Here is a 12,216-nt window from a genome sequence, read left to right as displayed (position 1 = left end):
TGCCAGGTAGAACACTTCCTGTCCGCCGTCGCGCGATTTCCTGCCGCAACACGCACGCTCGTATTCCTCCCAACTCAACACCTGGCACTTATGAGAGATCGTCTGGACATCGTTCTCATCTTCATGACTGGACTGGTATAGCGCATGCTATGACAGAAACACAGAAGACATACAGAGAGAGAGAGAGAGAGACAGAACACAAAAGAAGGAGAAATTAAATGAAAAGATTAAACATGGGCCTGGAATATTGTAGTATGTTCAATAAAAGATAATCACCACAAGAGCACGTATACACACGTGTACAAACAGCACAGGAAACGATTTACATAGGACAGTGGACACAGTAAATTACAATGTAAAGACAAAAGGCAGGCACACATAGACATACAGTACACACACACACACACATACACACACACAGAGTACTGTCTATACCTTGGCTTCTCGGTGCATCTTGCCCCTGCCGGCCTCCTGTGGGTGGTAGAACCAGCGCACCTTCACCACCATGCTGCTGGTCCAGGACTCCCAGAGGCCCTGGATCGCGCCCGCGTCTGCGACAGGTGAGGCCCGGCCCGGCCCGGCCTGTAACTGGCCCTTGGTCAGCCCCGCAGCCTTTGCCTGCTCTGCTTACACAGCCACCGCCTTGTAGAACAGCTTACGAGCCCTCCCCTTCAGACCTCGCCTCTGTGGGACACGCGCGCAGGTTAGGCCCAACTCACATGAGCTGGCTCACATACAAAAGCAGAGCCACACCAGAGCATCCTGACTAGCTTACTCTGGGAGGAATTCACAGGATAATAAAAATAAATCATAAAAAAAATGACATAAAGGAACATAAAGGACATGAAGGAACATGCCACCAGTTTGGGGAAATTCTCTTATTTGCCCTCTATAAAAGAGCTAAAGGGGGAGCTATAGGCTAATGCTAGGCTAGGCTAACGGTGTCTGTCTGACTGGGTCATTGCACGCACAGAGAGGAGAAGGTTATGTATCCTTGTGTTGTGTTTCTTTAAGAAATCTAATCCATCATTAGGGATTATTGGGATTATGCCATAAATACAGAGAACTACTATATGAAATATACACCCACACATATAGATATACAGCGTATTCACACACACATACAGTATGTATCCATGACCACAACCCAAAACCTCAGTGGCTGGCTCACCTGTGTGGGGGTTCCAACCCACTTCCACGGCTGTTTTCCCGGATGGGTGGGTGGACAGGACGAGTAACAGTCATCTGCGTGGAGCCTGGGCCTCTTGGCCAGCTCTCTAGGAGGGCTGGACAGTGACAGCAGCAGGTCTTTCCTCTTCCTGTTGGCTACAGGGCTGCTGCTGCTGCTGTTGGACATGGTCACTGCCTTGGCCACGAAGGAGCGCCCGGAGGAGAATGCCGTCGGAGGGGCGGGTGGCGGGAGCAAAGCATGCTGGGAAGGCATACAGCTGCGCAGCATGAGCGGGGGCGAGCCCTCGTCGTCGTCCGAGCTCCAGGACGAGTCGTTGTCCGAGGAGCAGAGGCTGGAGCTGGAGGACGAGCCCGAAGACGAAGACGAGCCCGAGGAAGAGGAGGAGGAGGACGACAGGCGACGAGAGACGCGTGACAGGTAGTGACCTGACGCTGGCGATGTCGTTGCCGTCGTCGTCGTCGCCTGAGGAGCTCGTCCTCTTCTGCCCCTCGCCCAGGCTGGGGTAGGGGTCGCAACTCCGGCCGCCCCAGGACCGCCCGCACTCGGCTCTCCGCAGAACCGGCGGTGGCGGCGACGGTGGTGACAACTTCCTGTGGAGCAGCGCCCCCTTCAGCAGCAGCTCGGGCCCCGAGCGTCCGTCCCTGCGGTTCTCCTCCACCAGCAGCACGGGGTGGGCGTAGGCCTCCGGTCTGGACACACTCACTGCCACCACTCCCCCTCCTCTTCCTCCTCCTCCTCCTCCTCCTGCTCCGTCTCTCTGAGCCTGCAGGACTTTACCGCTCTTGGTCTTGGCCTCCGTCACGCCCTCGTGGTCCAGCTTGACCATGAACTCCGGCCTCCGACCGCTCCTGGACGCCTCGCCCACCTCCACGCGCCTCCTCCTAGAGGAGACGCCGCCGCCGCTGCTTCTGGGGTCCCTGTGGCTCCCGGGGGCCGAGCCCGGAGCCGGGGAGCAAAAAGAGGAGGAGCAGCCGTAGCTCTTGGCGATGCTGCTGAAGGAGTCCACCTCGAAGGAGCGGCTGCTGAAGAGGCTGTGGACGGGGGCCAAGGCCGAGGTGGGCGGCTGGGCGAGGCGCGAGCTCCTGGGGAGTCCCAGCTGAAACAGGTTCTCCTTGGATCTCCTGGTACAGACGGGGGGCCAGCTCAGCACCGGTGCTGTGCTATTGGTCAGCTTCTTCTTCCCAGACCCTTTGGGTCTCCCTGGAACAGACATTGAAAACATCTCTGGTTCTACTAGTGTTCACTGAGACAAATGCAAACTTCAATGGTTCATGAATCACACCAACGTTTGTATAGAGGATACAGTGTGAATGGCTGTGTTCTATCTGAATTACTGAATTTACTTTGGTTTTACACTCATCATACTAATATGAACTTCCCTATTCTCTGATGTAACATTATTTGATTTTGACAAACAATATTTATGATTTTATTATATTATATGAATGTCACATTACTTGAAGATTATGGAAGATCTGCATTCTGTTGCTGCATCCATTATAAAAAGTTGTGCAATTACTTTGTACATTTATTGGTTGGCATGTGTAAGATCTGATAAATATCTTACCTCGCTTTGGTTTCTGAACAAAAGCAGCCTCACTCTGCAGAGACGGTGCTGAAGTTTGTCTGCCTATTCCACAACCATCCAGCAGGTGGCGGTCTGGTTGCACATCTACATAAACACACAGAAGCGCACAGACAAACACATTACACAAATACCCATTAAACTCGCTGAGGTCAAAAATTGTGGTGAGATTGTTTTTTTTTTTGTGGTGAGATTGTTTTCCCTTTAAGGACAATCGATTCATGAACTGGTGAAGATTAAACTGTGATTAAGGAGGCGGATGAGACATAATTATTTATTAGCGCTAGAACATGCTGTAAATAGCAGCACAAAATATTATTCCCATTAGTCACCTGACTAATAGCTGGCGGCCGGTGTGATACGATGCTCAGAACAGTTAAATGATTCCCAGTGGTGGGCGTCAATAATAAATTAGATTCCCATCTAATTGTGTTAGCTCAGCTCGGCTGGCGATTCGCTCTCTGAACAGTCTGACGGGGTCTGAGGTCTGCACCAGCACAATCGAGTCCAAAGGGATGACCACAGTATTTCCTTAATGAAGACTAGCTGAGCCAGAACATCAGCATTTCTGTTGCCACTATAGCATGGCCAGTAAATTAATGATGTTGTCCCTGCCATGTCGGTGAAGAAAATGAATACTCCCTTCTGTGTGTGTGTGTGTGTGTGTGTGTGTGTGTCTCTCTCTCTCTGTCTCTCTTTCTCTGTGTGTGTGTGTGTGTGTGTGTGTGTGTGTGTGTGTGTGTGTGTGTGTGTGTGTGTGTGTGTGTGCGTGTGTGTAAATGAAATTGTGCTCACATTGGATCTGGTAGGAAGGCGGCAGCAGGCGTATGTGACCCAGAGAGATCCGCCCGCGGTCTCCATCGTCAAACTCCACCATGACCCCACCCATCTTCCCATCAGCCCCCGCCCATGCACCACCTGTGGGGGAAAAACACAGCACACACTCATGTGGGAGCCATTCTGTGTGTACAAGTGTGTATAAGAGTGTGTGCCTGTGTGTGTGTGTGTGAGCATGCTTATGCATTCCCGTGTATGTGTGTGTGTGTGCGTGTGTGTGACAGTATGTTTGACTGTGTGTGTTTATGTGTGTGTGTGTGTGTGTGTGTGTGTGTGTGTGTGTTTGTGCACGTGTGACATACTGACCTCTGCGAACATAGCCAGGGTAGAGGCATCGAGAGCGCTCGCTCCAGTAAGCACACACTCTTGTCCCCTCTCTCAACATCGCCTCAGTCTTTGGAGACACGTCCAAAACCTGCACACACACACGCACGCACACACATACAGCACACATGCACACACACACACACACACACACACACACACACACACAATTAACATTATTGCACACAAGAAAGCGCCCAGCGCAGGCACCATCAGCACCAGCTCAGCTGTTCTAAATGAGCTCGGCTGCGAATGTGCGGAGAGAGTGGAAGACTCTAATTAAGCCCATCTGGTGTTTGCTTAAAGTGGCAGCTGCAGGAAACACAGGCGATCAGCACTGGCTGCCTGCACATGTGTGTGTGGGTGGGTGTGTGTTTGTGTGTGTGTGGTCTCTTCCTCTTAAACACACAGACACACAGACACACACTCACACACACACACACACACTCACACTTGCACAGTGCTGTATTTGGACTGCCTGGTCCTGCTAAAACTCTCTCTCTCCCCCACTCTCTCGCTCTCTGTCCATTTATTTATCTGTTCTTGCTTGTGTGCGCATCTCCTTACCGCCCCCTGGAGTAGTTTCTCCCGTGAGTAGATCTTAGCATGGCCGCCTCTCTCTCCATCAACGAACACACTGTAACTGTAAGCACACACAAGCATTCACGCACACGAGCACACCCACACCCACCCACCCAAACAGACACACACACACACACACACACACACACACATACACACACACACACACGGAAGAGAGGAAAATATATCAATTCAGTCACTGCATAAAAAACTGACAACACCACCTACCTACCTACATACATGTGTGTGTTTGAGACTCACCAGTCTGGTGGATTGTAGTTGTGGACTCTTGCAGCATACAGAAGCTCGTCCTCTTTAGAGATCAATATATTCAGTCCATCCATCAGCAGGTCTTTGGTCAGGACACAGTTAGGTAGCGTAACTACACAAAACACACATACAAACAAGCACATTCAACATGTAGAATATACAATATACAGCATGAAAGCATGACCTGTCCTGACATCCATAAAATGATGCTGTGTGTTTGAGTGATGTGGTTTGTTTCTATTGAGTGTGGTGTGTGTGTTGACCTTTGCTCTCCTCCTCTGAGAAGCTGCTATCGCCCTCTAGTGTGCAGTCTTCATCTGCGGCCAGGTTCCTCAGAAGCTGACTCACTGATCGAGCCTGCTCACACACACACACACACACATGCACACACACACACACATGCAAACACACACAAATACATATACATAAATGTATGCAAATATCAGCATATCACTGTTTAAAGACCATAGATAGACCGTCATTACAAAAACGTTTCAGCACGTAGCTGTTGGAATAGCGGGCTGTATGTTAAATATTTGCTCATGGTCATATGCTTGTCCATGCGTTTACTTGGCCAGACTTTGATGATGTGCATGTTTGTTGGAGCTCAGGTACTGACCTGTCTCTCTCTGCTTCTTTGGCTCCTCAGAGACACGTCACAGAGTGCAGACCAGCTACTCCTCTGTAGTAATACATGTAGTAGATAATGAGACAAGTAAGAGACAGAATAGTTCAGACAGGAGAAGACAGACAGACAGAGAAAGCTGGCTTTTTTACTGGAACTATATAATGCCCTTGATTAAACAGATTCCAGCTCAAGCCTTACCATATAGTTTCACTCCTCTTTTCACGACTGTGTGTGAGCAAACAATAAGTAACCCAAGAGCTCTTGTCAAACACTTGAACCCTTTACCCACAACTTTACCCACAATGCCACTGTGTATGTGGGTGTGTGTGTATGTGTGTGTGTGTTGTGTGCTGTGTGTGTGAGTGTGTGTGCATGTGTGTGTGGGGGGGGTGTATGTGTGCTGTGTGTTTGCATGTGTGTGTTATATGTGTGTGTGTGTGTGTGTGTGTGTGTGTGTGTGTGTGTGTGTGTGTGTGTGTGTGTGTGTGTGTGTGTGTGTGTGTGTATCTCACCCTGAGTACAGTGCTCCTCCGTGTGGCCCTCTTGAGCCTCTCGCTGCTGCTGGAGGAGGTCAGGAAGTCGGTGGGTTCGCGCCGTGGCCTCCCCACTCTCCTCTTGACTGCAGTGACCGCTCGTTTCCCACAGGGGGCACTCCTCCTCACCTTCACCTCCTCGCCTGCGGCAAATACGCCCACACACCCTGAGGGGCACACCAAGCAGTGAAATCACCACCAAAGCCATGTTGGACCATTCTACTAATAATAATAACTAGACATTATTACAACTCGACTAAAATGTTGAAGAAGTACCATATTATCACAGCACAGAGAGTCTCCCTGTAATAACTGGAACATCAATTTTCTATGCAATTTTGATCTAGTGCATTATCTGTAGATAGCGATTATGCGTAGAAAGCCACAGTCAGCACATGCTTTATTATGCTTTATGAATAACAAATGACAAACGATAAAACATACTCTTTCTATATGAATTGCCATGCAACAGATCTGCCTTCATTAGGTAAAGTCAGCATTGCTCAAGCATTGGTTACGCATCATCCTACCATAGCCGTTTCATTTCTGCTGAAGAATATGTTGGATAATCCTGTGAAATGCAGCTTTAGCTCTGCTTCATGGAATCCTAACAGAGGCTCTTACCATAGAGCTCCTGTCTCTCTCTCTTCTTCCGGGCCTTCTGATTGGCCTCCAGCTTCACCACCGAGGAAGGCGTGGCACCTGTCACCGTTAAGGCTGACGGAGCTTCACTCAAAGGCGGAGCTCTGAGGTCCTGTCCATCATCACTGTCATAGCTGTCCACCTCTTCATCCTCTGTGAAACGAGTGGGAGAGAGTCTTAGTGCTTGTCTGCGCGCGCGTGTGTGTGTGTGTGTGTGTTTCCCTTTGAGGCAGCGGTAAGAGAGACTTACAGTGACTAGAGAGTGGAAACTGTCTGGTGAATGCAAGCCAGACTGAGTTTGCTCTGGTAAACTAACTTACCCTGCCCAGATGATTGGCTGTCGGAAGGTGACATCACTTCCTGCCTGATGCGCCGTGGGCGCCCGGGTCTAGATAGCTGTGGTCGTGAGGATGATGATGATGAAGCAGGACTCTTCCTCCTGCTGCGGCCTTTATTAGCGACTCCGCCCTGCCAGCTGTCTGTAAACACACACACATTCAAACACTCTTAATATTAGCAGCAGAGTGTATACTTGTGTTTTTATGCATATGTGGATGTGTACAGGTGTGTGTGTGTGTGTGTGTGTGTGTGTGTGTGTGTGTGTGTGTGTGTGTGTGTGTGTACCTGTGTCACTCTGCCCCTCTGACTCGTTGGTGGTGTTAGTGTGTCTTTCCATGGCTGCTCCCTCTCTTGGCCTTCTGCCTCGTTTCTGCCTCAGCACACACACCTGCTGGTCAGATCCTCGTTTCTCACGACCCACAGACGAGCTCTGAAGGACACACACACACAAACACATATAATTAATGGGTGACACTCTTTTGTTACACTCAGGCATTCCCTTCAGCTTAGTTGATAAATGAATATTTCTCTCCACATGCTGAACTGTGACATTTGCAAATGATCCTCATCCTCCCTGCTTCTGTTATAAAAAACTGTTATAAAGTCACTTTTATCCAAATAGACAGGGACTTTGGAATCAAACCCAGGCCAACCACTGACCAGGCATCAACGCTCGCTGCTGATCCACTACACCCCTCATACACAGACCAATCATAATATTCTTACTCAAGCTCCAAGACCCAGACACAGGAGATAAACACTTAACATGCTCCCCTCAAAATATACAGGGCACTAATCACCAGGGACTACTGATAATTATAGCACAGGCTGCAGTTTCACTGGCTGTCAGCACAATGGGTAAATTGCGATGACAATTATTTAACACAAAGCCTAATTGTCTTACATTTCAGAGCTGCAGGACCAACCTAACAGAGGAACATGTTTTCAGATCCTCCGCCTCATGAGGCTGCACAGATACATCTTTAAATACTGAGCTAGGAGTACCGCTACGGACAAAAACATCCTGGGAAGTGGGCAGAAGGATGATGTGTGATAGATATGTGTGCCACTTTTCATGGCATCTTCATCATATGATCTGCAGACTTTCATCAAAACTGTACCATGACATGCAGGGGCTGGTCACTGGTATGCAGATCTAGCCATTATTATGAAATTGAAAACCCTCCCGTCCACATTTCTCCAGGAGCTGGCCACTGATCCTGACAACCTCTTCACCACACCTTTCCACCCTCTCCTTTTGCGTTCATGGCTCACTGTGAAGAGACTTGATTACTGACCGCTCCGCCTCAACTCCTCTCTGGCTCACTCCATCCCCCTTTATAAAGCTCGGCGCTCTGCGTCCACTCACCTCTGTGGAGCTGAGACGCCCAAAGTCCTGGCTGCTGGGCTTGGTCCTCTTCTTCTGAGGCCCTCCAGACAGACAGAAGCCTGATGGCATCGATCTGTCAATCACAAAACACGAGTCAGAAATAGAACAGCGAGAACAGTTGAATGCATTTTAAGGGTAGTAAGATAGTGGTCATATTGTGTTGAAATCCCAACATCACTCTGTGTATTCACAAATACTCCTGCATGAGTGCCTTTACTTACACCACCCTCCGATTTGAAAGCTCATACAGGAAGGAAGGAAGAGAGACAGAGAGAGAGAGAGAGACAGAGAGAGAGAGAGAGAGAAAGAGAAAGAGAGAGAGCGAGAGAGAGAAAGATAAAGAGAAAGAGAGAGAGAGAAAGAGAGTAACAGAGAGGGAGTGACTTACTTTCCTCTTCTCTGGGTGTCTGTGGAGGCAGCGGGACTGAGGCTTGGGGCCAGCTTACGCTTACGGGGCCGACCTGGTCCCCGTCGGACAGGACTGCGGGGAGGCTCCTCTTTTCTGCACACACACACATACACACACACACACAACACACACACACACACAAACACCAACCAGAACAAAAAAGGTCAGCGTTGTGAATGGTGTATGGTGGTCCATGTTCTTTTTTTTTTATAGAGGAATGTGAATCAAACAAATGATACCTATAACACTGTGAGTAGTGATGCAAAGTCAAGTCAAGCAATAGTCAAGCAATCTGAATGTCATTGATATCATGTACCACCAGGTATGACATCCTTTGTGAAAAAAACAACCTACATTTCATGTAATTTTCTGCATAGATGACGCATAGTATATTCCAAATGACATTACAGATGCATGCAACTCTGCTCTTCCGAAGAAATGGAAGCCATTCTGCAGGAATATATCTTTGCAAGAAGTCACAGAGAAGCAGGTTGAAGCCACTGTGTCCCATTTTTAACTGTCCTGGTTGGGAAGCATTTCATGACAAACAGATTTCCACTGTGGCGTGAGTGTGACTTGAAGATTACAGTAAGTCTCTTTCACAGAGGTGTCTCTGCCTCTCTGTATGTATGTGTGTGTGTGTGTGTGTTGTATGTGTGTGTATGTGTGTGTGTGTGTGTGTGTGTGTGTGTGTGTGTGTGTATGTATGTATGTGTGTGTGTGTGTGTGTGTGTGTGTGTGTGTGTGTGTGTGTCTGGTTTGTGTGCTTCCTCTGTAGTTTTGCGAGCTCTCTCTGTACGTATGTGTGTGTGTGTGTGTTTATGTGTGTGTGTGTGTGTGTGTGTGTGTGTGTGTGTGCATGTGTGTGTGTGTGTGTGTGTGTGTGTGTGTGTGTGTCTGGTTTGTGTGCTTCCTCTGTAGTTTTGCGAGCTCTCTCTGTATGTATGTGTGTGTGTGTGTGTGTGTGTGTGTGTGTGTGTGTGTGTGTGTTTGTGTGTGTGTGTATGTATGTGTGTTTGTGTGTATGTGTGTTTGCGCGTGTGTGTATGTGTGTGTGTGTGTGTGTGCATGTGTGTGCGTGTGTGTGTCTTACTGGTTCTCGTGCTTCCTCTGTAGTTTGGCCAGCTCTCTCTGTTTCTCTCTGTAGCGCCGCTGCAGCTCTGCCAGTCTCATCCGCATTGCCAGCTCTTCTCCATCGCCCGCCTCCATGCCCACCTTCACTGGACCAGCCTGGACACACACACACACACACACACACACACACACACACACAGATATACACCATTATTATCATAAGTGGCCAACTGCAATGCCCAATCAGACTATTCTGCCTTAATTACTAATATTGGAACCATTGGTCTACAGAGCAATACAGCAGTGCATCTCACTGTACAGATTCTGCAGGACTCAGACGACTAAATTGCTATTCACATAACATTTACGTTAACTTTGTGAAATGGCACACTCCTCTGCGAAGAGAGAATCATATGTGGGTGGACGAAGAGCTAAAGGAGCTTGTTCACATGCATGAGGAAGTGGGTGTGTGGATGCTGGTGTGAGTCGGCTGGTCCAAGAGAACCGTCGCACCTGTTCGTGGCGAGGGGTCCAGCTGCACTTCCTGCGCAGGTTGATGGCTCGCCGGGCGAGGCAGGGCTTCCCAGCATCCCTCAGCTTCTCTACCGAGCCCAGCTCCAGGGCACGGGCCACTGCCAGCGTCGCCAGACTCCGCAGGTCAAAGGTCAAGCCATCCCCCTCTACGACGCCAGGCAGAGGATAGAAATGAACAGAAAACACCCATGAGTCAGAATTAGAGAGAGACAACTTACACCAGAGTGGGCTAGACAGGCTGTGGAGAGGGACGCACTAAGATGATAAAGACTTCATCACACACAAGATCAAAGGGACCGTGGAGGCCCAAGAGGCACTCAATGACACAGCATACTCCTAGTCAGGTGAACGCATGAGGATGAAAGAATTTCATTCCAGGAAGGTTTATACATATTAAAATGTAGAATGATGTACTTACAGGGCATTTCATGGTCTTTCCAAGATCTACCTCAAGTGTGACACCTCACATTAACTCTAACCATGTGATGAAATAATCCTGTTATCATGATTTGCTCTATGGATTTGAGGTAAACTTCAAAATATTTTAATGCTACTAATATTCACTGGGGGAAAAACTTCTCTTGCCTCTTGCTCTCTTTTAACTCATTGAATGCCAAGCTGTTTTCGGAAGCTTTGTCCTAGAGTGCCAGCAATCTAGACCATTGTTGATGATTTTTGTACAGCCACAGCATATTCTGTGTTATAGCTATGAACACATGCAATGGCTCGTTTAAAAGGTGAGACTTTAAGCTCTCAGTGGGTGCAAACCGTGTATTTCTACATGCCTCTGTTCCTGAGGAATCCCAAGCTAAACAGTGGCTAGTTTTCATCAAAATCGCTGTTTTTTTCTAGAAATGGAGATATAACGTCTTTCATGAAATATTAAAGGTTGCCTGTAAACTTTCCGGGAAGTGATCAGCGAGACCTGGCGAGACTGCCACCTAGTTATAGACCCACGAAAATGGCCTGGTTTTGAGATGACGTGCATGCGTCACTGACACAAAGTGACAACCGAGTTATGATAAAATGTCCAGATAAAATGTCCAGATTGTGCGTTTTTATGAGTTTTCGATCGTCATATATTTCATTTCCATTCATTACAGAGTTCCCAAAATCACATACAAGGTGTGAGAGTGTCTAGTTTTGTAATTTAAAAAAAAAAAGCTAAAAACGTAATATTACGTTTTTGGCATTCAACGCATGGGAAGGAAAAACGTAATATTACGTTTTTGGCCCTCAATGAGTTAACAGTGAGCTTCTACAAATCAGTATACAGCAGGCAGCAGTATATCTATGTACGGTATGTGTAGAGGGCTGTGTATCTTTGCATAATTATATGAATGTTTGGTGCAGGTGTTTGTTTTTGTGTGTTGGTGTGTGTGCATGTGAGTGCATGCATGTGTGTGTGTGCATTTGTGTGTGTGTGTGTGCGTGCGTGCGTGCGTGCATGCGTGTGTGCTTGTGTGTGCGTGTGTGTGTGCGTGTACGTGTGTGTGTGTGTGTCTGTGCCTGTGTGTGTGTGTACACGTGTTTAAGTGTGTGTGTTTGTGTGACTGACCCACCCTGGCTGTTGGCGGTGCTGTAGCTGTGTAGCTGCAGCTCTGCCAGCTCGCTGAGCAGCTCCATGCCGTGGTGCGGTGGGCTGGAGGGGGTGAGGGGTGCGGGGGATGGGGGCGGCGCATCCCCACAGAAGGCCGCAGCGATCAGTAGCTCCAGACTCCAACAGCTCAGCGAATCACTGCGCGCCTCCTCCTTGCCGTTGACACACGCTGCATCCTGGGTGTCCTCCAAAGGCTCATTCTCTCCCTTCGGCTCCAGGGCCTCACAGCTGCCTTCATCCTCGCAGTTCGTCAGGGGTTCAGAGGTCGTGGCAGGGT

General features: G+C 48.6%; 1 protein-coding gene across 1 annotated transcript in view; it reads right to left on the bottom strand.

The window, feature by feature from the left end:
• Positions 1-623: 623 nt before the first annotated feature.
• LOC125296106 (BAH and coiled-coil domain-containing protein 1) overlaps positions 624-12,216 on the bottom strand; it is a 34,424-nt gene continuing 22,831 nt past the window's right edge. The window contains exons 11-28 of the mRNA XM_048245788.1: positions 11,902-12,216; positions 10,319-10,485; positions 9,825-9,961; positions 8,711-8,824; positions 8,302-8,395; positions 7,218-7,362; positions 6,914-7,072; positions 6,576-6,746; positions 5,931-6,118; positions 5,410-5,472; positions 5,054-5,147; positions 4,782-4,902; positions 4,506-4,581; positions 3,921-4,029; positions 3,573-3,695; positions 2,760-2,864; positions 1,172-2,392; positions 624-684 (exon numbers count right to left, since the gene is read on the bottom strand). The exon at positions 11,902-12,216 is cut by the window's right edge and continues 645 nt beyond it. Of these exons, the coding sequence (XP_048101745.1) occupies positions 1,278-2,392; positions 2,760-2,864; positions 3,573-3,695; positions 3,921-4,029; positions 4,506-4,581; positions 4,782-4,902; positions 5,054-5,147; positions 5,410-5,472; positions 5,931-6,118; positions 6,576-6,746; positions 6,914-7,072; positions 7,218-7,362; positions 8,302-8,395; positions 8,711-8,824; positions 9,825-9,961; positions 10,319-10,485; positions 11,902-12,216 (3,296 nt within the window). The 3' untranslated portion in view covers positions 624-684; positions 1,172-1,277. The remainder of the gene's footprint in view (positions 685-1,171; positions 2,393-2,759; positions 2,865-3,572; positions 3,696-3,920; positions 4,030-4,505; positions 4,582-4,781; positions 4,903-5,053; positions 5,148-5,409; positions 5,473-5,930; positions 6,119-6,575; positions 6,747-6,913; positions 7,073-7,217; positions 7,363-8,301; positions 8,396-8,710; positions 8,825-9,824; positions 9,962-10,318; positions 10,486-11,901) is intronic.

This window comes from Alosa alosa, chromosome 6 (genome assembly GCF_017589495.1).
Source record: "Alosa alosa isolate M-15738 ecotype Scorff River chromosome 6, AALO_Geno_1.1, whole genome shotgun sequence".
Classification (NCBI taxonomy): Eukaryota; Metazoa; Chordata; class Actinopteri; order Clupeiformes; family Clupeidae; genus Alosa; species Alosa alosa.
This window is presented reverse-complemented; position numbering and strand designations above follow the sequence as displayed.